The sequence below is a fragment of the Callorhinus ursinus genome, unplaced genomic scaffold (genome assembly GCF_003265705.2).
Source record: "Callorhinus ursinus isolate GAN/ISIS: 27379988/994484 unplaced genomic scaffold, GSC_fseal_2.0 scaffold56, whole genome shotgun sequence".
In the NCBI taxonomy this organism is placed as follows: Eukaryota; Metazoa; Chordata; class Mammalia; order Carnivora; family Otariidae; genus Callorhinus; species Callorhinus ursinus.
Window position 1 is genome coordinate 7351185 of NW_027397118.1, and position 25427 is coordinate 7376611.

General features: G+C 40.8%; 2 protein-coding genes across 3 annotated transcripts in view; one reads left to right on the plus strand and one right to left on the minus strand.

The window, feature by feature from the left end:
• Positions 1–12039, minus strand: part of LONP2 (lon peptidase 2, peroxisomal) — a 119619-nt gene extending 107580 nt beyond the window's left edge. Inside the window, exons 1-3 of the mRNA XM_025852359.2 lie at positions 11684–12039; positions 4922–5156; positions 1140–1271 (exon numbers count right to left, since the gene is read on the minus strand). Of these exons, the coding sequence (XP_025708144.1) occupies positions 1140–1271; positions 4922–5156; positions 11684–11916 (600 nt within the window). The 5' untranslated portion in view covers positions 11917–12039. The remainder of the gene's footprint in view (positions 1–1139; positions 1272–4921; positions 5157–11683) is intronic.
• ABCC11 (ATP binding cassette subfamily C member 11) overlaps positions 9317–25427 on the plus strand; it is a 75120-nt gene continuing 59009 nt past the window's right edge. Inside the window, exons 1-5 of one of the 2 annotated variants that reach the window (XM_025852355.2) lie at positions 9317–9619; positions 16238–16283; positions 19398–19540; positions 20907–21043; positions 23639–23797. In XM_025852355.2, the coding sequence (XP_025708140.1) occupies positions 19442–19540; positions 20907–21043; positions 23639–23797 (395 nt within the window). In that variant the 5' untranslated portion in view covers positions 9317–9619; positions 16238–16283; positions 19398–19441. The remainder of the gene's footprint in view (positions 9620–16237; positions 16284–19397; positions 19541–20906; positions 21044–23638; positions 23798–25427) is intronic. The other variant, XM_073884380.1, reaches the window with a different exon arrangement.

A 25427-nucleotide genomic window follows, 5' to 3' on the forward strand; every position in this document is an offset into this window, starting at 1 on the left:
CAGGTCATGACTTAAATTGTTAAGTAAAAAATACATCAATATTCACAGCTACGTTATGGCCAATACAACCAGATTAACTATATTAAATCACTAGAATCCTAAAAAAGAGAAAAAGCATCTTGACTTCTCATTTAAAAATGAAGCCATGTGTATTGTTCCAACAGCAAGAACAAAACACACATTTAATGTCAACTCTTTCTGTGACTTATTCTCTTAAAACACAGAATGTGTCTACATATTAGGTCTAAACAAATTCTAGGTTCAAAATATTAAATTTTCACATTCATGAAAGAGTAGGAGCACTTTTAACCAACCACCACTAGTGATGGGAGTAACTAATGCTCTCCATTCTCTCAAACATTCCTGCTGATGCCCACAGCCAGCTTACCCTCTGGTACTCCTGCGCTCTTCTGCTCCTACCAGTTGTGCGGCATTCTTGTGTTTAGAGTAAGGTGTTTATACACCTTTCTGTTAGGTGCACTTCCTATTATAATTTGTTAGATTTGCTACACAATTGCTAAGACATAACTGTGATAAAAGTATTAAATAAACTGATAAAATTAAGGTTTCAATGAAAACTAACTTACATGTTCTAGGAAGATTTAATAAAGCAGACTGCTTAAAAACACTATAAAAATTAGTATGCAAGAAAACTTACAGTTTTGGGAAAAAACATGCAAATCTAAGATTCTGCATTTTTCAGTGTCTTTACAGCTCATTTCACTTTACAGAAACAGAAATTGAAAATCATAGATAATGCATCATAGGTATGCTTTATGTAAGAAACATCATGAAGAATTCTAATAAAGCAGGGCATACACAAAGAAAAGGTCAGCTCCACAAGTTTAAAAAACAGACAAAATATATTTATTTTTTAAGTTAAATATTTACCATTTTTAAAATTATTCGCCACTTTAACTTTTTCCATAAATTGACAAACTACTAGTACTGATAATGTGAATAAAAGAGCTGCCTGAATATACAAAAATGTAAAGCAATCACTTTTAACAGTCAATTTCAGCATAAGAGCATTTTAACTACTTTTATGCATCTCTAGTATCTCTTACTGAAGGTCAAAATTTATTATTTTGAATAAAAACTGACAAAACAACTCAGTATTTAAGAAGGGAATACTGTACCTGGAGCTTCTCTTTGTTGCTTGTTCGGATAATTGAAGTCAGAATGTCTGGTAAAGCTTCTCTTGGAAGACTATCTAAAAGGCGTCTCAATTTAGCAACTGCAGGGACAGACATATCTAACATTTCAACCAACTGCAAGGATAAAGAAGTCTTTTTAATGAAATCTGGCATTATTTGTGAATTCAAAATACAGACTGGCATATAGGTTTAAAGTTTGGGCCTCAGAGTCTTTGTTTCTGAAAGATCACTGATTACTATAGTCCAGGCATTTTACAGGTCTCAGAAGAAAAAAAAATACATTCAAAATATCAGTCAGAATTGAAAGGCAAAAGTGGCTCAAATGTGGATAATATGAATGTTTAAAAGGCTCTGTAAATTTATGATTTTATTTTGAAAAAAATTAAAAGTTATGGAAAAGTTGCAATAGTACAATAAACTCCTATCCTTCCCCTAAATTCAACAATTATTAACATTCTGCCACGTGGTTTTTCTCTCTAAGCATGCACGCACACAAACAACCAAGTTGTTGCTGAACATTTTAGAGTAAGTGGCATATATCATGACCCTTGTTCTTAAGAACAAAGGTATTCTTTTACATAATCACAGTGTAATTACCAAATTCTGGAAATTTAATAGAGTCGATGCTATTATGCTAACCAATGAGTAGTTGAAATACTGTTTTTTTAGTAAAACATTTGGATTAATGAGAATCTGAGCACTGACTGTGAATGATTTTTATAAAAACAATACCCAGGATATATCTTGGAGTTAAGATACATTAAGTTCAAACAAGCTTTCAGTAACTATGATAATCATTGGGGTTGTTGACAAAAGTTCTCCTCTTCTTCTGGGCACATGGCAGGACTGCTCTTTCTCACCTCCTCTGAATACAAATGGGGCTATGATTCTTGCCTTGATCCATGAAACATGAGGGGAAGCGACAGTTCCTTCTGGGCAGAAGCATTAAAAACCATTGAGATTTGCCACATTTCCTTTTCCAGCCTCAGCAATAATGAATATATGTTTTGAGATGAATCTCTAATCCTCCTGTCCCTAAGTGACTCTAACAGGTAGATCAGCACGCTCTCTAGTTTTAGGTATAAAGCATGAATGAGAAATACACCTTTGTTATAAGGTATGCTGAGATTCTGGGAGTACTTAAAACAGCAAAGCTTCACCCATACTGACTAATTCACAAATGATGTGCCTTATTGAGTCACTCTAAAAAGATTTCTGATGCCAGTACTAATCAAGCCTCTCTGAAGGCACTGTAATTTAGGAACCTATCCATTGCCTGCCTAGAGTCAAGGGAATGAAAGTGCAGTCATGATGAAGCTATTCAGGTGGGAGAAGTAGATAATAAAATTTAGAGACTCTTTCTCCTAAGAATCCATCCTAAGAAAATAAAACAGCTAAAACTTGTTCTCCAAGCACTTACTGAGCACAAACTGCTTGATAGACACAACATACTGCTCAGTAGGGGATGGCTAAAGCAGGGATGAATTCAAGTTTGGTAGAGAAAACAGACCTATAAGGTAAATTTCAATACAATGTGATAAGCATCATATTAAAAGGGATGCATAAAGGACTGTGGAAGCACAGGAAAAGGAGCACAGGATTACCTTTTTTAGCCTTCTGTCTTGTCACCAACCATTCCTACTTGGTGGCCGTGTACTTGAAAAAAAGGCCGCATGATCTTTCTGGCTCCACTCAATGTCTAAGGATACCTTGCTTCCTTTGCTTGCATCCCACAAACTATTTCCCTCATCCTATTTACTGGAGCAAATCTCTCCTAAGTTGATGAGATTGTGTTTATCTCCTTGTAAGCCCTACCTATCCTGAATGGGCTGTCATTGTCTGCCTTTAAAATCCTTCCTCTTCCTCTCTTTAAATAATGATGGGCTAAGTTATACCCAAAGCTCACCCCCAGACTATTTCCTCAGTACCTTGCAGAAAACACCAAACAAAAATACCATTTTAAAAGAGGTGTATTTTTTTTTCTTTTAGAATGTAAGCTCCTCAAGAGCAGGGACAATGTTTTCTGTATGTTCTATTGTGCCTAATACATTGTAAATGCTCAATAAATATTGATGACGGGGGAAAAAAAAAACAGCCAACAGGAGTTAGGAAAGCATCAGTCTAAAAACTGAGAGAAGGAAGAACACTCCCAGCAGAGAGAACAGAAGGGACAAAATCACAGGGACATGAAACAACAAGATGTGAAGCTCTCTGACGGACAATGTGACTAAAATGATGGGTATAAATGGGATTAAATAGAGTTGGGAAGGGCCTTAATGTTATTCTAAGAAAATTTAACTTTATCCTATCACCATTAAAGTCTTTTTCTCAGGGGAGAGGCAGGCCCCAAACTTCCTTAGAAAGGCTCAGTGAACAGGATGAGTCAGAGAGAAAAGAAAACCAGAAAGAGATTAGTCAGGAAGCTATTGAAGAAGTCTATTGATGAGGGCTATGTAAGGAAATACAGAAGGAAATGACAGAAAAGTATTAATTGCAAACAACCTCAATGTTTAAAAAGAGGAAAGATAAAATTATGATATCTCAATGCAATGAAATTTATAAAAATACTTAATATGAAAAGTAGACATGGACAGGAAAACAAAACATAAGGCTGAACGGGACCGAGATCAGAAGACAAGGCAAAAGTTAAACTAGATGCATGACAGCAGTTAAATTATGGTGATATTTCACTCTAAAGATTCCTTTCATGTCATTACAATTCTTCACATGTTTAAAATTTCTCTTTTGATTCAAAGTGGGGAGAAGTTAAAAAGCAAAGTGCAATCTCTATGAAGCTGTGTCCAACAGAAGAACAAAGACCCAGGGAGTATTACCGGGGAAAAAGAGAAAATTCGGATTCTCCCTCCATCTCCTTCTTCAATGGCATTATCACTTATTCCAGTTCTCAAAATGAAGTGTCTCTGTTCAGAGTAGGTTCTTCCTTTTAGTCCCCACAGAAGTTAGAGCTCTAAGTTTTCTATTTTCCTACTGTTTACCACACTAGAAGTGTGTTGCTTCGAATGCCACATCAGGTAAAGATACCACAGGCTGTGAACACTTGCCTTACACTTTGCAATGATTGAGACCTTCAGACACTGGCTGATCCTCACAGACCTAGTTACAGTCACTGGACTGCATCAACAGAAAGTAGAAGACTACATTTTACAATGTATTTCAATAAGTTTTCAAAAAAATGGGGTGAGGGGAGGAGCTTTCTAGTCAATCTAGAGTTAAAAAAACTCAAACCTAGAATTAAAAAGTCAAATATTTAATGCATGCCTCACATGTGCTTCCCTCCTGACATTCGAGGCTTTAATCAAGGCTTTAATCATCTTTGAAATCAGTCTACCATAGACCTAACCTTTCAAAGTTACTGCCAGTCTCAGTGTGACCTTGACTTCTGAACCAAAATAATTTATGTAATTTGCTACCTAGATGACTCTTGTGACATATAGCTTTTGTGCAGTATTTTAATTTTTAACATTATTTTGGTTTAATAACTAAGGTTTGGAGACAGTGGAAGTTATAAGGAAAGCTCTAGAAAGACTCTTTGGAAAAATTTTAGAAAGAGTTGGCTCATTTTTCCTAGAATGACTTAGGTACAATCTTAGACAAAAGCAAAGTGAAATCAATATATTATATTACTAAGTCATTTAAACATACGCTGCCTTAAAACTTCACCACTCAACAAATTCATCATATCTTAGGGCAGCAAAGGAACTGAAGAAAATGGGGTTTTAAGGAAAAAAATAAAAGCAACTCACTTGTACTGCATATTTGTAAAACTGTTCTGATAGTTCTCCTAGCTCCTCCCTAGTTTTACAGGTGTTGGGAAATTCCTCAAGCCGGTCCAACTGTTCCACTTCAGCAACGGGATATGGCTTCTCTTTTAAGACCTGTACAATCTGGAAACGGCACAGGCCTGTAATCAGCAAAGTATAGTGAGGCTTGGGCCAGTTACTGCCTACAACCTGAACCGCCAGGGCAGCCGTCCCAATCCTGAAAAACACACAAAACATCAGTGTTACAAATGTTCAATGTGGTAGAACAGAAACTTGCCTCAAAAGGTGTTGTTGCATTTTCTGAGGAATTCTTTAAAAAACAAATAACATCTAAACTGGAAATGATTTCTCTAATTTAGCATCTAGCAATGGTCTGTGAAGTCACCACCACCAGCAAGGGGGCAAAGCAGGCCATCTCATTCTAATTATCATCTCCTTTAAGATTAGGTAGAAATACCTAAAAATAAAAAAATAGAAGTACTTGACAATTACATAGCTTAAACTCATTTTGCTAGGGATGAGGTAATATTATGCCAGAACAAATATTAGCATTTTAAACAGATGGAAATATAAACAGCATTAATGTTAAACCAATCTAAGAAATCTCTGTTCCAATAACCGGTTTTGCTACCAACATCAAGCCAGGTTTTTCACACAATCAATCCCCAAAACTTCTACATATCTGCCTTCTCACAAACTGTCATCAAATCTGAGAGTTAGTATCTATGCCCGTGAATACGAAATTTCTAAATGTGGAGACTAAATATCAGAGGCTACACACTGTCACAGTGTGTATATAGTCTGTCTGTACCATAGTCTATACCATATACTATATAGTCTGTCTATACTATAGTCTGGTATATAGTCTGTCTATACCACAGACTGAAGGTATAAACTTAGTTCTGTCCTAAGTGGTAAACGCCCCACCTAATACCAACTAAAAACGTTCTGTTTTATTTCAGTCTTAGCTCCTTATCAGAACATACAGTTCTAAGTTACATATAAACTTAATTCACAGAAAGCCAAAATTATACAAAATAGCAAGAGCCACATTCAGAAAACACATCTAGATCTCAAACTAAAATTGTATCTTCTTCCTTCAGCCACAGGAAGGGCTGTAATTTCAGAGAAGAAACTGGAATTAAGGCAACTAGAACTCTCAACACCCTGAGGAAATAGTAATCCTGGAAAATCAAACTTGCCCATCTCAAACATACTGAATCACACATGAATATAGAATTTGAATATGCCAGGGAATTTGCTTACTTCTATATGCACTCAAGTCTCGACTATTTCCTTATATTCATTCCGTAAATTATGCGGGATCTTTGGCTTTCCTTTGCCACTCAGTTAATTTTGAGCTAAGTCCGTCTTTCCTTGCCACCTTTTCAGTCATATCACATGTACAGGGGATAAAAACTGATTTAAACAGTAACTAAAACGAAAGAATCAGGAAGATAATTTGGTGGAGAGAAAAAACATGATACACTTTAAAAACTGAAATGATTTGACAATTATCTATTATTTTAAGGTATTTGTGTTGTGGCTGCTTTTCTTCAGTCATTAATGGTAGTAGGCTATATCTCCCATTTCCTGTAAACCAACTCGGATTGCCTGAGAAAGTTAGCAATAGCTGAACTGATTAGAGACCAAGACTTCAATTCCCCTCAGATGACACCCATCAATGCTTGCACAATGCAGATCTGTCTACAAGCAACATCAACAGATGACAAACCAGATCCCTGGCCTAAGGGGTTTGCAAACTGGAACCAAGAGGAAACCAGAGCGAGAGATGAGGCAAGTCCAACCTCCAGTTTTGGAAGATGAGGATATTGTGTAAATATCCAAACTGGCCTATGCCAACCACTTGCTTTTTTTTCTACTTTAAAGCTCTCCACCTTTCTTGGAATCCTCAATCTTCCAAGTCTTTTTCTGTAATGACACTAGCTTAGTTCTGCCCATATTGAAAGAATCTAGGGCCTTCCCACTCCTCCCCCCAACCTCCATTTGTGAAATTTACTTTTTTTTTTTAAAGATTTTATTTATTTGACAGAGAGAGACACAGCGAGAGAGGGAACACAAGCAGGGGGAGTGGGAGAGGGAGAAGCAGGCTTCCCGCTGAGCAGGGAGCCCCATGCGGGGCTCCATCCCAGAACCCTGGGATCAGACGCTTAACGACTGAGCCACCCAGGTGCCCCTGAAATTTACATTTAAAAGTACCCATTTGGGGAATAATAATACCTCTAACATATAGGTTTATTGCTCCATGGCCTACAAAAAGCTTTCGTAAGTATTATCTCATTGTACACTACCTTTCACTCCTGTGAGGAAGGTAGCACCATTTCCTTATTATAAATTAGCAACCGAGATTCAAAAAGGGTAAACAATTACAAAGATATTGCATAGGCAGGCAACAGGGGACCTGAATTAGGTTTTATGACTAATTCTACTTTAACCACCGCAAGAGACAATACCAATTTGTGCCCATAAGAAATATACTTATTCACATAGCTTCTAAATAGCTGAGATAGTAGAAAGCTCAGCTATTACTTAATATCTACTGTTCACATCTTAATTACACTTAACAAAGAGAAGCATTTCTACCAAAACTCTGGAATCAAGTTACACATCTTTGGGAAAGAACAACTGAAACATCTTTTTAGTGTTCTCTTGTGTCACCCGACTTATGCTTTTGAATTATTTGTTGATTTTTGGCAAAACTCATCATCATGATTAATAATAACTTAGAAACAAGGAGCCTATTGCTCCAAGGTCTATAACAGACAAGGCTTCTGTTGCTATGGGATTTTTGGTTTCCACTCCTTTCTAAAAACTTCATTTCTGGGGGTGCCTGGCTGGCTTAGTCAATAGAGCATGTGACTCTTGATCTTGGGGCGGTGAGTTCAAGCCCCACGATAGGCACAGAGATTACTTTAAAAAATTTTTTTTTAAAAATTAAAATTTCATTTCTGAATTTAAGAAATGCCACTTGTGGACACTTTCCTTAAAAAGAGTAAATGCAGATTTAGGAAAATCTAAATAGAGCTATCCATTACATACTTGCTAATATAAAAGATTAAATTTTAAAATGTTAGTACTATTAGGTAATATTTCCTGAATGCCTAAGAAGGCTCACAGATAAAAACAGGAGTAATATAGAAAGAGCCAAGATGTCCATCAACAGATGAATGGATAAAGATGTGGTATATATATACAATGGAATATTATGCAGCCATCAAAAAAGGAAATCTTGCCATTTGCAACGACATGGATGGAACTAGAGGGTATTATGCTAAGCTGAATAAGTCAATCAGAGAAAGACAAGTATCATATGATCTCACTGATATGAGGAATTTGAGAAACAAGACAGAGGATCATAGGGGAAGGAAGGAAAAAATGAAACAAGACGAAACCAGAGAGGGAGACAAACTATGAGACTCAATCTCAGGAAACAAACTGAGGGTTGCTGGAGTGGTGGGGGATGGGAGGGATGGGGTGGCCCGGTGAGGGACACTGGGGAGGGTACGTGCTACGGTGAGCACTGTGAACTGTGTAAGACTGATGAATCACAGACCTATACCTCTGAAACAAGTAACACATTATATTAAAAAAAAATTAGCTAGTAGGAAGGGAAAAATGAAGGGGGGGAAATCGGAGGGAGAGATGAACCATGAGAGACTATGGACTCAGAAACAAACTGAAGGTTTTAGAAGCGAGGTGGGTGGGGGGATGGGTTAGCCCAGTGATGGGTATTAAGGAGGGCATGTATTGAATGGAACACTGGGTGTTATACGCAAACAATGAATCATGGAACACTACATCAAAAACTAATGATGTAGGGGGCGCCTGGGTGGCTCAGTCGTTAAGCGTCTGCCTTTGGCTCAGGTCATGATCCCAGGGTCCTGGGATCGAGCCCCACGTTGAGCTCCCTGCTCCGCGGGAAGCCTGCTTCTCCCTCTCCCACTCCCCCTGCTTGTGTTCCCTCTCTTCTGTGTCTCTATCAAATAAATAAATAAAAATCTTAAAAAAAAAACTAATGATGTAATGTATGATGACTAACATAACATAATAAATAAAATTTAAAAAAAAAAGGGAGTAATGCCTGGACAAAGAGTTGACCCAAATTACGAAACTAGGCATCTGCTATCTATAAAGCATTCATTTCTTGTCAGACAAATGCCAATGAAACTAATTTGGGATCTTGAAGGAAGAAGCCAGAGAAATCCACACTATGCGGAAATGAAGCCATGTATCCTAAAGAACGTAAGGCTGGAATAAGACTGGATGACCATTTTGAAATGCATGAAAGGACAGTGTTTACATTATCCATCTTCACTAAAAAAACAATGAGTCACTCAAGTCTAGGTAAGCAGGGTGCCCTGAGGTGGCATAAGAGCCAAGTTCTATGTTGCAGGGATAATCCAAAGCTCCTCCTTTAAAAAGGCTCCCGTGTCAGGTAACATGCCTGCACACTAACTAACATGCAGAAGGGAGTGTGCTGTTCAGGGAACTCAACATCTGGCTTTGCTACTTTTTGTGACAGGGAATACAGGGGAACAAATTACTTCTGCTGCTCCTTCAAGACTGAGACATTGTCACCTGGATGGTCTAAAGGAAACAAAAGACAGGAGTAGAGCCCCTGGCCTTCCCTTTGGGTACCACCACCATTTGGAAAAGCAGGTAACTGAGGAAGGGCAGATTTATGTATTAAAATAGAATAATGTTATGGGTAACTCAATATTTGCATTATCAAAGCTTTTTAAATGTTTAAGAATGTTTAAAGGTCATATTAGAGAAAAAAGACGTTTGAGGCTAGTGCTAAGGAATGCAGTATAATCTTTCTACACAGATTTTTCCAGTAGGAAACAATATTTCTAGAATAACCAGATGGTCTGGTGGGTCCTTGCTAGAATTCTATGAAAAATTGTCAATGTATGTTTTCTAACTTACATGATTAAATTTTAATATTGCTATTACTTTAAAACCCATGGGTAATCACCACACATATGCACAAAACTAAAACAAAAAGAAAATCTAACCATGAACACTCTTGCCTCAACCAGTGATCAAATGCCTGGGCACAGAAAACAAAAAATTGTGCCATAAGCAAAGGCTTAAGGAGTGGGGTCATTATGTAGGGAAACCAGAATTCAACACAATTTATCAGGGTTTACTGAAACTTGAAAAGTATCCAATTCCATGCAAGCAATAACCAAAGCATATCAGATGGAAGCCAAAGTGCTTTCCATGCCTGAGAAATGCAAGGTTTTTACAATGTGGACTAATAAGAGAGTATTAGGGGTTTTTTGTTTTGTTTTGTTTTAGGAAGGGAGGGGAAAGATACCAGTTTCCTTTCTGAATTTGAAGAGAGTTATAGCCTCTCCTTTTAGAAATGTATATAGTCACAAGACTTTGGGTAAGAATAAGGCATTCCTAACCCTCTTGAAATCAGTCAGGAATCCCTAACTTTAAAAAAGGGTAACTGTAGGTAAACAATGGCTCTAAACTAAAAGCATCTCAGGACAAGTTAAGGATAGGAGGCAGGGGCTAGGGAGGTGAGTCTGAAGATAACGATAGCATTTGTTGAGCATGTATTATATCCCAGCATTGTCCAACAGAAATATAATGTCAACCACCTATGTAATTTTAGTAGCCACATTAAAAAGTAAAAAGAAACAGGTGAAATACTAGTATTTTATTTAACCCTGGACAACCAAAATAGTACCATTCCAACACTTAATCTATGTAAAAATTATTAATCAGCAAAACATTTCACATACCAAATTTTCAAATTCTAGTGTGTGCTGTATACCTACAGCACGTTTGCGGTGACTAATTGCACTGATTTATCTGGGACTAAAGGTGTTGCCTGGGAAACAGGACTTCTGCTAAAACTACTTCAATCCTCAGCGAACCGGGACTGCTGGTCACCCTAGTTATCTCCGTTTGGACCAGGCACATGTGGGCAGTGGCTACAGTACTGGACTACTATCTATCAATCATCGCACAACGATTATTCCACTTAATTCGTAACACACCTAAGAAATGGATACTGTTACGTTCCAATAGGCACAGGGTGTCTCACCCAAAGACACACAACTGGGGCCATGGTGTAGGGCAATCTAGTGGTAAGCGTGGGGCATAAGAAATGTTAAGATATGAGAGAAAAAGCAGATACGAGATGAGAAAGTTCCAGAAACGGAGACAAAGGAATATGTGAATAGGACGGGAGGGTAAAAGAGAAGGGGCAGGCAGGGAGTTTGGAAGAATAGGCACCCCCAAAAATAATGAAACGGGTTGTGCGGATTAGGATGGCACAGGAAAAAGAAAACCTGTGGAGTACCAAGTGTCTCACTTAAGACGGCAAAAAAGACGGGGAAGGGAATAAAGGATAAGAAAGAGGAGGGGCCTGGAAAGTTAAAAGAGCACTGGGCTAAGAGTCTTAAGACCTGGGAGGCGGGGAGGAGAACTTAACAGCGGCAGCTAACTGCAGAATTTTCATTACTTCATGAAGTAATGAAATGGGCATATACATATTTACATAATGCCCTTTAACAGTAACAAGAAAGACATCTGTCACCCCCATTTCACATGGGAGGTAGCTGAAGAGGCGGACCCGAGCCACGAAGGCCGTCCCCGAGGAGCCTCGGCGCCCCGAGGCCCCGCCTGCCCTGGGCCGGGGTCCGGAGAGGAGGGCGCGCCGCCCGCTGCCGCCGCCGCCGCCACGGGGGCCGCCCGGCCTACCTGTGCAGCGGCGGCAGGTCCTGCGCGTCGCTGGCCGGGTCCGGCGTATTGGGGATCACCCCCAGGATGGTGCTCTGCAGCGACGTGCCCTTAAGCAGGCGGCTCCGCACCAGCTGCAGGTTGCGGGCCGAGTCTACGCTGGTGCGCATGGTGGAGCCAGGCAGTAGCACGCCCTCATTGGTGAGCAGCAGCGGGAGGCGTCCAGGGATCTGGATGGGGCTCACCGACGACATGGCGACAGCTGTTCGCGCTGGGGCGCCGTCAAAGAGAGCAGAACCCACAGCTCTGCGCGACCTCTACAACCCCCACCACCAAAGGTCCCAGGCACCCGCGCTGCGGTAGGGCGCGCCGCCACTTCCGGCTCCGCGCTACGGCCCGCCCCCGGGCTCAAACCCCGCAGCTTCTCGCGGCCCCTTCCCGGAGCCGCCCGGTAGAGCGCGCGCATGCCGTAAGTGTACGAGGACAGGCGCACTCCAGCCCCGTGCGACTTTCGTCCTCGGCGAGGCCGGCTCCTCCATTTTCTCCTTAGGCTCAGCCTCAGGACCGTCCCCTGGAGAAGATCATGTTTAAGTTATATCTACTTGAAATGTTTTTAACTTGTCATTCGAATTGATTTTAGATTTACAAAAATTTTGCAAAAAAAGTTCCCACAGTTCAATTATAAAAACCAGAAATTAACATCACTGTTATCTAACCTATAAACCTTGCACAAATTTTGCCACTTTTCTCACTAATGTCTTTTTTTTCTGACCCAGGATCCCACTTTATATTTAGTTGTGACGTCTCCTCAATATATGTGTGTGTGTGTGTGTGTGTGTGTGTGTGTGTTTAAATCTGTGTACTTTTAAAGAGCATTGGCCCATTATTTTGTAGAAGTCCCTCAATTTGCTTGGGATCAACATTACACATTTTTGGCAGAAAGACTATACAGAAGAGATGTGGCCTTCTTTCTGATACATAATGGTTGAAATGTATTATTAATGGTGATTTTGACATTGATTACTTGGTGAAGGAGGTATCTGCCAGGCTTCCCTATTGTAAGTTAAAATATTTCTTTTTATACATAATACATATATTGTAGTGAGTTAATATTACATTTATTAATTGGAATTCTGTAAGAAAAAGCTGCACATTTCCATCATTTATTTATTTACTCAATTTTTTTATGTTATTAAGGGTTCACGAATTTTTTTTTATGGGTTATAAGCCAATAATATCATGTATCTCGTCACTTAAATTGTTTTTGATTTGGCCATTAGGAGTTTCCTCACGTTCGGATTTGACTTGGGTTTGGCTATAAGTTGAAGATGGAAAATTTTCCCTATGAAGTCCAGCAATGCTCTCAGAATCCAAGAGGGAATTGAAAGTCCGTTTAAATCAACAAGCATTCACTGAGGGACTGCTAAGTACAAGGTCCGGGGCTAATTGTGGAGGAGTAAAGAGTATAACATAAGACAAGCTCCTACCCTTGTGTATCTCTTGGCTGGGTGGACAGCCCTGTAGACGGCTGAGTCTGATACAGGGCAGGTGGAACTGTGTGTTTCTGTGCATGCTGCAGATAAGGGCCAGAAGAAGGTAGGTAGACAAGCAGGTATATAAGGCCGTGGTGGAGATAGAAATGCAGGAACTTGGATGCTCCTGCCTAAAGCTCTTTCTCTGACATTATCCCAACTTTCTTTCATTCACTAAGCAATATATTTGGAATACCTACTATGTACTGGATATTATTTTAGGTGCTGGGGATATGTCAGTGAACAAGACAGGCAAGGTTACTGCTTTCATGGAGCTGAACTTCTAGTGAGGGAAACAAACAATAAACAAGGAGAGTAATTTGGGATGGTGGTAAGTCCTTTAGATGGTCAGAGAAGGACTCACTAGACAGATGACATTTGAACAGGGCCCTGTGCATGAAGAGGTAGCAATGCAAAGCTCAGGGCAGGGGTGCCCAGGGGGTGCTGTTCCAGGCCAAAGAAGCAACAACTGCAAAGATTTTGTGTCCGGAATGAATTTTGGATATTTGAGAAAACTGCTCCTGGAATTTAGTGCAAGTGGGGCCTGGTGGTTTGGCTGAGATAAGAGAAGTGTCAGGATCAGGTGACAGAGGGCCATGTAAGAGGTAAAAAGATGGGGTAAGGAGTCTAGTAAGAAGTTAGGTTTTACTCTAAGCATGATGCAAGCCATTGGCAGTTTCAAGGTGCAGAATATCTTTTCTGGTTTATGTTTTCAAGAGACCATTTTGGCTGTTGTGTGGAGAATGCAATGTAATGATTTAAGGTCAGAAGCTGGGAAGCTAGTTATGAGGTGGTGACATTTGTCCAGGCAAGAGATAATGAGGACTTAGACCGGAAGCTACGTTTGACTGTAGCTTCAACAGAATATGCTGATGGATTGGACATGATGAATGAAGGAAAACAGTTGTCCAGGATATCTCCTACACTGGGGCTTGAGCCACCAGGCCTAGAGAGAATTTGAGCTGAAGATCCCGGATACAGTAAGCAAGCTCTGGACCATTTCTCTGGATGTGCATTATGTACCCTACCCTGTGGTAGACTCTGGGGAGATATAGAGATAAAAAAAGATTGGCCCACATCTACAAGAGCTTACCTTTTTATCAAGGCCTCTCTAAGGGCAAGATGGAGGAGGCCCAGTTGTTGAGGCTCCTTGTGTTTAACAAAGAAATTAAAAAACCATCTTACAAACGTCATGATATATTTTTTAAACACTCATGTTTAATGCTTTTAATCTACACACTTACACTCCTGCCCCCATAACAGCAATAACAACAAACAAAATTGATATTCTATTCACATAATAATTGCTGGATTTATTTATTTATTTATTTGTTTGTTTATATATTTATTTATTTATTTAAGATTTTATTTATTTGAGAGAGAGAGAATGAGAGAGAGAGAGCATATGAGAGGGGGGAGGGTCAGAGGGTGAAGCAGACTCCCTGCCAAGCAGGGAGCCCGATGTGGGACTCAATCCAGGGAATCCAGCATCATGATCTGAGCCGAAGGCAGTCGCTTAACCAACTGAGCCACCTAGGCGCCCTGGATTTATTTTTTTTAAATACAAATTCACACCGCACTAAGGAAGCTGTGTTGTGGGAATGGATCCATGTTTAAATTGCTTGCTTGATAAACAACTTCTTTTAATCCTGTGACTGTATGTCTGTAATGGGATGTGTCACTGGACAAAGCATCAAAAATCTAAATGTGAGGTCTTCAGTGACCATGTGGATTTCCTGGCTCCTTCTTTGACAGGCTTTGCATCTACATCATTTATTTATCCTTCACATATTTATTAAGCATCTACTATGTGCTGAGCACTATTCTAGATTCACAGATACATCAATGAACAAGACAAACAAGGTCCCTGGTTTCAAAGAGCTGATATTCTAGGGAGGTGGGCAGAAATATAAATAAGCCAAGAAAGAAAGAAATGGCAATTTGAGAAAGTGGTAAGTAAAGCAAATAAAGCAGAAAACTATGATAGAAAGAGGAGTACAATGTTCACCAGGGAGGTTACTCCCAGGAGGTGGTGTTTGAGCTGAGACTTGAATGATGAGAATGGACCAGCACCATGAGGAGCTGGAAGGAGAATGTTCTTGGCAGAGATTAGGACTAGCATGAAGATCAAGGTGGGGAGGAGTTTCCCAGTTTCTGGAACAGAGGAGAAGGCCAGGCATCGGGATGTGGGCATTCAGCAGTCAGGAAGATGCCAGCGATGGCCTCCAGAAGCTATTGGAACTAGCAGAAGGAAATGAACCTCTGAGCAGGGAAAGTTGATGAGCACAGGGTGTAAATGGACTGGAGGGAGAGGTACAGGAATAAGGTCTAATCATCTAAACCTCTTCGGAGGCTGGCTTGCTCATGTCTCTGTGCCTTGCCCTGGATACTGTCCTTACCCTCTGGCATACCTTCTAGCCTTAGACACTACATCCTGCTGGATAAAGTGGTAAGAACAATGAGGAAGGAAGTTAGTTCCTCCAGACGGCCTGTGCCACACATTACCTTGCGGGAGCGGCACTCCTCCTGTTTCCAGACTGTTTGGTCATATGCAAATGGCCCATATCTAAACCAAGTTTATAATCATGATTTTCTCCCCCCAGGGATGGGGAGAGCACAGGGCTGGGAGCGTCTGTTTCCTCTCTGTTTTATTCCCGTCACATCCTGGTCTCCACCCTCACTGCGGTGATGGTCTCACCACTAATCAGAGTGAATAAACTTGCACTCTGTTTCTTCCCAAGAGGAAGCTGGGAGGCCAGGGAACCTCTCAAGGACTGCCAAAGGAAGTTCTAGAGGAATTCCCTTGGCCAGTCAAAGAAGCGGAGGTGGGCCTCATCGATTGGAAGGTGGCCCACACTAATGTGTGACTGAGCTGCAGTTGTGTGGAAATGAGCAATTTGTGTTCTGCAAACATATATCCATCATACATGCTTACATTTTCTTCATTTCCATTTGTTTTACTTTTCCCTGTTATTAGTGTCTTGGACAAATGCCATATAAAAATGGGTGACACCTTTGAAACCCTCTCTGCATCTCTCCACAGGAGTGTAAAAATAAACCAGGTTGGCAAATCAGACCAGAGCTGAAAGGTGAGAGAACATCCAATATCTTTATTTCGTCTCTAAGAACATAGTCTTCCTCATGAGCCCCTAAACTGCTGGTTAATGAAGAGAAAATAAGTGTTCCTGTTTACCATTTTAAGCTCTTGTTTAATCCAGTCATTTAAATAGTTCCTTTAAGTTACTCTCAGCAAAGGATCAGTCTCAGAGCTGTTGCCTGGCAGAGGATGAGTCAGGGTCCCAGGCACCGTGCCCTCTGCTCCTTGGCTTTTCCAAGCGGTGTCTTTTGTCCTCCTGGTCACTGCCTGCGCTGCTGTCATTGGAGGGTCTGTAGTGATGCATTTTGGCTTGCTTGTGGCCTGGCGGTGTTCCCAGGGTTGCCAGGCCTCTGTGAGCCCCATACTCCACTCCCAAGACCTTTCCGTGACTCTCATTTATTTGCAGTGTGGTTAGCCCACTGGGCCCCCTCAGCAAGGCCCTCACCCAGACTTTCTACTTCTTGTTCCCCTCTGCACCAAGGGAGCCAGGAAAGCTAACCCCCAGGTACAGCCAGCACTAACTTAGGAGGGAATTAGAAAAAGCTGTCCCTGGTGGGAGAAGGATTTAGAAAAAGGCACCATGTTTTCCAGATGGATCAGCAGTGGTCTGCTGGAGCCTGTTCATACTGACTCAGGAGAACAACCCATCACATTTCAGGAACTCTGAGAGCCCAGTCGTTAAACACGAACACTATTAAAATTAAATTATATAAACTTGCAATTAAATATATCAAAGACAAAGGCAATACTCAAAATGTTATCACTTTCTAGTTATTTTACTGCATTTTACTATTATTTACATTTTGAAATTATTTATCTCTATTGCATCTGTAGGGTGGAAATACTGTAGAAGGATGTATCACTATGTCTCTCTTTCCACCTTTATATTCAGTGGTCATGTGGGTAGCTTGAAATCAGCCGCGGTGGGAATATTTACACCACACACACACACACACACACACACACACACACACACACACACACACAAATTAAAAAAGCTAATAAAGCAGGGCTGTTTTATTATTTTGTGGATTATCTAGGCTGAAGAAATAAATGCAGGAAATGTTAATAATGCAGATTAAATCTACAAGTGTGTGGTGCCTAAAACCATGATGTTGTGAAGAGCACAGGAAAAATGAGGAAGTATTGTTTCAGTATTGTCAGACTATTCATGTCATTGACAGATGAGTGAAGATCCGACCAATGAATATCTTTGATGTTTCATTTTCCTCTTAGTTATTAAGGTAAAGCCAAATGTCAAGCAGCATTCATGTTGGAACTACACTCAGTCACCAATTGCAATAGTAGGTTAGTTATAAATACAAATATCTGTCAGCACATCAGTGATGCAGCCGCTTGCCAAGTCCATGACTTGCAATCTAGAATTTGTTGGCTTCCACTTCTGCCCCTGCCGTTCCCTCCACTGGAAACCTTCGTGCAGTGAATAAACTGTACTGCAGTACACTGTGGTCCTAGCCCCAAGGACTTCTGTTGAGTTATGCCAATTTTACTTTAATGTGTCTGTCTTAGACTGATTCATAGCAGCCAGAAACCTCGTTTCCTCCCAGAGTCTTAAACAAAGAGTGTGTGACATTCTCTCTCTTTCTTCTTTTCCACCATCCCTGACAGATTCTCTTCTTTTTTTTTAATTTTTATTTAAATTCCAATTTAATTAATATATACCGTATAATTAGTTTCAGAGGTAGAATTCAGTGATTTATCAGGTGTATACAACACCCAGTGCTCATTACATCAAGTTTCCTCCTTAATGCCCATCACCCAGTTACCCCATCCCTCCCTCCCACCACCCCTCCAGCAACCCTCTGTTTCCTAGAGTTAAGAGTCTCTTATGGTTTGCCTCCCTCTCTGTTTTCATCTTATTTTATTTTTCCTTCCCTTCCCCTATGTCGATCTGTTTTGTTTCTTAAATTCCACATATGAGTGAAATCACAATGGTATTTGTCTTTCTCGGACTGACTTATTCTGCTTTCACTTCTACCATCGCATGGCAAGTAAACCTTGTGGCCTGATGCCCTGGCTGGGGAATCTGTCTGGCATGCTCTATAGCAGAATTCCAGAAATGGAGTCCACCAGTCGCAACCACGTGATTTGCTGAAAGGAAGTGGGATGGGAGGAAATGGGTTCTTCTCCCAAGACTGGTTAGTCTGCAAGTCTATTTACTTGAAGCACAATCCAATATTTGAACGTAAAGAGCTATATTTGAATACCATGACTGATTACATAATTTGCAGGGCCCAGTGCCAAATGAAATGTGGGCTCCTTGTTCAAAATTATTAAGCATTTCAAAATGGTGACAGCAGAGCCTTAACCAAGCCTGGACCTTTCTGAATACAGGGCTCTGGAAGGCACTGGTCATAGCCCATGTTGCTGGCCCTGTTATATACTCTCTTTTTCCATTCCTTCAGAAATATTCCTAATTACCATCCCCTCTCCCAACCCAGGCACATGGATATTCTGGGCTTGAATCACATATTCAGAAAGGCAAAAATGAAAAGCATTTTAATACATTTTAAAAAATACCTTGGGTTACTTAAGGTTCTTAAATTGTGTCCAGCTCTACTTTCGGAGTCTGTGAAAGCTAAGAGTCAGAGTTAATAGTAAAATTGCATTTCTTTCACGTATTTATCCATCCGTTTATTATTTATTTATTGAGCACCTGTTATCTTCCTAGCACTGTCCCAGGCTCCATGGATTCAGTAGTGAGCAAAACAGACATGGCCCTGTCCTTGTGAGACTCTCTATTTAGAGCAGGAAATGAACTCTAAACAAATAATGATTTACACAAGTATATAATTACAAACAGGGATAAGAGAAGTAGCTTATGGGTTTATGAGTAGTCCTGGCCCACGGTTATGGGGTTGAGATTGGGTGGTTAGAAAAGTTTTCCCCAAGTGATCTTGAGCTGAGGCCCGAGTAGATGTTTAAAAAGAGGGAGGCAAGCCCATCTCAGGCAGAAGGAGGAGCAGGAACTGGGACAGTGGCCCAGTCTCCTGTGTGACCCTGGCCCACTCCCCGCAGGGGGATGTCCCCCGCTCCTGACTGCTTAGGGTTGAATCTAAGCTGCCCTTACCTGCTGCCTTTTCAGATTCTCTGATTCTGGGAAACGAAGGATTGGCAAGACAGCTGAAGATGACCAGGAGGAGGTTATACTGGGTCCCCAGATCTTCTGGTGGCCTTGGGAATCTCGGCATGGACATGAGCAATGATGTGGTTTCAGGGCTTAGCTACGTAAGTAGGTCTCCTTTGCATTAAAATACCAGGAAACTGAATTAACAGGGTAGTCTCAATGTTCACAAATTAGATTAGAAAATTTTGTCCCACATTATTCAAACTTGACTTCTTTTAATGGATCTCAAGCTTCTGCGATTAGATGAATCATAATCCTTGGTCATGACATACCTTCCTGGTTGGTCTATCTATGTATCTATCTATCTATCTATCCATCTATCTACCTATCTAATCTATTACCTATTTATCTATGTACTTACTTATAACTGTAAAACCATCATCAACTCACCAGCTTGAACCTTGACAATCACATCCAGCTATTAGACCTCCCCCCACTTCACTCCCCAACTTCCCTACCTGAAGTACTCACTCTCCTGACTCTTTTCTCATCAATCCCTTACTATGCTTTTAAGATAGTATTATTTACTCTATACGAAGTCCTAAAGATAATATTTAAAAAAAATTTTAGTTGTTTCCCACTTTATCAAAAGGGTCACATGTAATTTTGGGGGGTTACTTTCTTACTTCTTGATTTCTTTTTAGTAAGTTTACCCTCAGAGAGTGACTTGGTCTCACATTCTGTGGGTGACTATAGCTCCCTTTATTCTTGTGTAAAGTGCATATCACAGATAAAAACCTGGGGAAGTGGGGTGGCCTGCCCAGAGTCACCCCGTGAATGTAGGCAGAACCAAGGCTGGGACCTAGTTGTCCTGAGTCTTGGCCCACTGCTTATTCCCTACCCAGCAACCTTTCTTTTATTTATTTTTTAATTGAGGTATAATTGACGTAAAACATATTAGTTTCAGGTGTATGACATAAGGATTCAATATTTGTATATAGTGTGAAAGAGTTATCACAACATAATATCCACCACCTCATATAATTATAATTTTTTTTCTTGTGATGGGAAATTTTAAGATCTACTCTTAACAGCTTTGAAACCTACAATGCAGTGTTTTAACTATAGTCACCATGCTGTGCATTACAGCCCCATGATATTTATTTTATTTTTTAAATTTTTTAAATTTAATTTTATGATGATGATGATGATGATGTTTAGTTCCCACAACATTTATTTTTTAACTGGAAGTTTGTACCTTTTGACCCCCTTTGCCCATTTCGCCCAAACCCCACCCCCACCTCTGGCAACCACCAATCTGTTCTCTGAGCACTTCATTATTGTTGTGCTTAGGTTCCACATACAAGTGAGATCATACAGTGTTTGTCTTTCTCTGTCTGACTCTAGCAGCCTTTCTTTCGGAAACTGGATGTAGGAAGATCCATTGTCCGTGGGTGGCTAACACTCCAGAATAGTATTTATGAGATCGGTTGGGAAGCTGATTTCTTTTGGTTTTTCTTTCCCAAGAATACTTACACTCCAGGAGACGGCCCCTGGAGCCAGCAGGTGAGGAAGCCTGAGGCACCAGGGATGGCGACAGTCCTCCCTTGGGGGAAATACGATGCTGCCTGGAGAACCATGATTCCCTTCCGTCCCAAGCCAAAGTGAGTTCTGAGGGGGAGGCGAGGGGCAGTAGCCTTCAGGGCTTTGTTCCTCAGACCCTAATACCTACACCCTTCCCAAAGATGTCTCCACATGTCTCCACACAGTCACGTCACCCACCACAGCCAAACCTCCAGAGCAGCCTGAGGCACATCCGGGAGGCAGAGTCAGCTCATTCACTCACTCGTCCGGTCATTCATTCATCCATCCAACAAGGATTCATTGAGCACCTACATGTGCCAGGCACTGTGCTAGACCTCAGGGGAACAGCAGTAAGCAAGACAGACATGATCCTTGCCCATCATGGACCACACATTGGGGAGAAAAACAATAAGCAAGTAGACTCCTAACTAAACATGGTTATAAGCTGCTTGAAGATAGTATTATGAAGCAGTGTGGGGGTGCTGAGGCACAGTGGAACAGCTACAGCTTGGTAGGTTCTTGGTACTTAAGCTGTGCCCTGGAAGATAAACAAGAATTTACAAGGCCAGAGTAAAGGAAGAATGATCTGGGCAGAGGGACCAGCATGTGCCAAGACCCGACCTTGAGGTGGAAAGAACACAACCTGACGTGTCCAGGAACTGAGGAGGCCAGTGTCACTGGAGTCATGTGTGATAAGGGATGTGGCATGAGACGAGACTGCCGAGGGACGCAAGTCTCCACAGGGCACATTCAGTGTGTTGGTCTTCATTCTAAGAGAAATGAGGAGTTGTTGAAAGGGCTCAAATGCCCTATGGTGTTACCCTTAAACTTAAGAGTTAAAGAAATTCAATGTATCCTTGTCCAGTAAACCATAGTTGAAAGTAACCATCCCCCAATGTCTTTGGGACTCATACAAACTTGCTCTCGGGGGCCTGCACAGAATTCATTTATTCATCATGTATGGACAGGACCTTAACATTCCTCTAGGCTGATTCTTCAGCGTTTTGTCACCAGGACTGCATTTTGTATGGACAATCCTCTCTTCTCTCTCTCATGTTTGCTAAGATTTTATCTATCAAAGAAACTGCCGTTATTTTCCTATTTTTAAAAAACTTGAGGTCCCCTCACTACTAGCTACGTTGTTCCCACAGGATTGCTCTCATCTCCACCGAAAACAAAGAACCCAGGTACTTAGTGGGCCCGGGTCACCTCATCTAGAGAAACACGCTGCTCCTGTCAGGCCTTTGGCGTAGCGGCACCAGCTCACAGACTCTTGCCCTTTCCCTGCAATCACACGTGGCCCCACGTATCTGGTGATACCTGGGACAGATCCCCATCCTCCCTTCAGTCCCTTCTCTCTCCAGCCTTGTCCAGAAGGCACAGCTGGTGGGGGCCGGTGGGCAGTGAGGAGGGGAAGGGCCACCCAGTGAAGAAGAGCCCATAGTCCAAAGCGAAACAAAAACATCCCATGCGTTTGGCATTTTTGTCTTCTCATCTTTCTCCCCAAGTCTTCTTTTTAATGGGATTTTCTTCAGATTGAAACACACAGCATTAAAGGCAACTTTGAAAAAAGAGTAGAGCTTACACACAATGCCAACACCCTCATCCAATTATTATTTCTGTATTTGTGAATCATTTCCAGGGATATGACCTTATCATTCTTACTTATTACTTTTTATTCCATTTTTATTGTTTTTATGAAAATTACATAAGCAAAATATAGAAAATGTGAAACAGTGAGAATCTCTTTTCCTGTACTTTTACCAATTCTAATCCCTCTGTCAAAGTCAACCACTATTAAGAATCTGATATAAATGTATCTATATGTATGCATATAAATGTGTACATATAAAAACACAAATGCACATATACATATAATACATAGATATATAAATGTATGTATACATTTATAAATACATAAATGTGTGTATACATATTCTAAATACATAAATGTATATATACATATGTACATGTATATATAATTGTTAATAGTGGTTGACTTTATGTATAGTTTTGTTTGCCTTCTCTCATTTCTTCCTTTTTTTATATGTCAAAATATACTGAATTTCTTGACCTGCAAGTAACCTTTTTTTTCTTGCTTAGAGCTCTTTCCACATTCTACATACAGATCGACTCTATTTTTGGACACTTCTGCATTGTTTTCCACATACCCTACTTCTTTTCTTTCTTTTTAAGTCATTCCCCTATTGATGTGTGTTTTTGTTGTTTCTGTTTTTTAATTATCACACATAATAGAGTAATGGGAAAAAAAAAAAAACCCATACTGTTTTGTATCTCCAGATGACCACACTGTGGTTTTTACATTAATATATAATTTATCCCTGCAAAATCTTGCTTTTGGCTTAATTTTCTGTCTTTAGTGCCTATATCATAAGGGCAACTACAGGGGCACCTGGGTGGCTCAATGGGTTGAATGTCTGCCTTCGGCTCAGGTCATGATCCCAGGATCCTGCGAACAAGCCCAGAGCCTCAGGTCAGGCTCCATACTCAGCAGGGAGTCTGATTCTCCCTCTCCCTCTGCCCCTCCCCCTGCTCGTGCTCTCTATCTCACATGCTCTCTCCCTCTTACGTGTTAGCCCTCTCTCTCAAATAAATAAATAAAATCTTAAAAAAAAAAATAAGGGCAACTATATGACCTATGACTTCTCTGCTAGGTTTCCTGCCCCACAACCCCTGGATGATGCTGGCCTGTTCTCACACCTCACGTTGTCATGGCTGACCCCACTCATGATCCTAGGTTTACAGAAACGCTTGGATGAGAACACCATCCCCCAGCTGTCGGTACATGATGCCTCAGACAAAAATGCTAAAAGGTAAAGTCATACTGGGCAAGCCACTGGATTGGTTAGAGATCATGTCCTGCAGGGTTGGTGACCAGAGATTCTGGAGAGTAGCAGGTAGGGCCCATCTTTAGACAACCAAAGAATATCAGCTCTTCCTTGGTATCAAGAGGCCTCACTGTAGTTCATGAACCCCCTGAAATGGTATACATATTTTATACATATGGGCTAGGGACTTTTGTCTGGAGCAAGGGTTCATATCTTCTATCAGATTTGCCTAAGGACCCAGGACCCCAAGAAAGTTAGAAATTATTGCTTCTTGTTTCTTTTGCTTTTTCTTCTGGATCAGGCAGTTATCTGTGTCACTCATCATTAAATTTGGGGTTAAGTCTCTGAATCCTTAAGTCATCACTAACTAGTTGTGTGATTGAGTTTCCTGTACCACCTACCTCACAAGGTAATATGAGGATTAAGTGGGGAGTGGGGAATGAATAAGTGATTTCAAATGTTTTGTTTTCATGTTCCTACCTCTAGCTACTTCATGAGAGACGCCAGGTAGAGAATGGCATTTTCCAAATATGTTCCAGTAAATGGTTGTCCCCTAAGAACTTCCCTGAAAAGAGGATTCTTTGGTCAAGGGAGTTTGAGAAATGTGGCATACTATTGCCAGGTCTCAGAGATTAGATTACAAAGCAAATTAGTGTACTGAGGGCACTAAGAAAACAAAAGCTGGTTCAACTTTGACCCTCTGCTTCTCAGAATTATTCAGTAAAAGAAAAAAAAGTTTTCAGGGAGCACCTACCTCTTGCATCATGCCAGATATTGGTCTGAACCTCACAGCTTACCAGCTATGATGTCGGGCAAGTCACTTACCCTTATAGAGACCGTGCATCCTTATGCATAAAATAATGGATCATAAAATTGATCCATTGATTGATTTATGTCTATTTACTTTGGGTGCACTGATTCTGCTGTTTTTATTCTATAACTCACCATGTCTGTCTACCAATACTTTTGTCATCACACCACTTTGGGACATTTATTTGAAAAAATAATGATCCATGCATTCACACCTTTAGAGAGGCTTCTTTCTCTGTGTTCCCCATTAAACAGGCAGAGTTCTGGGGTGCATCTTCCCTAGTCCCTCAGAAGAACTGCTTTGACTTTTGTGAGGATTTGCCGACAAACTGCCAGCCATTACCATCACCACCATGGTCATCAGCCCAATGGCAGAGTCAACATTATCACCACCATCATCTTCAGTATCACTATCGTAATTCTCCATAGTGTTCATCGTTCTATAGTTACAGAGCATTTCCCCATCCATCACCTCCTTTGGCCATCACAAGTAAACAGGGCATATGCTATTTTCCCCATTTTACACATGAAGAGATTGAGGACTAAGAGAAGTAAAATGATGTTATATAGTTATAGCAGAGTTGTATAGCTAATTGAAGGGAGGAGGGCAAGTCTGAAAGCAAGTCTTCTGAACCTGGTAATCATGGCCAGAAATTGATACGGTTGCTAGGTGAGCTGAGGGCAGGCTGCAGGACGCTTGGATTTGTTTAGTCAAAGTAGAACCTACTCTAGAGCTTTTTGTCTCTGTGGATTAGGTTATATGTGGAGGTAAAGCTGGAACAAGGAGAGGTGACCCCACGGTTTG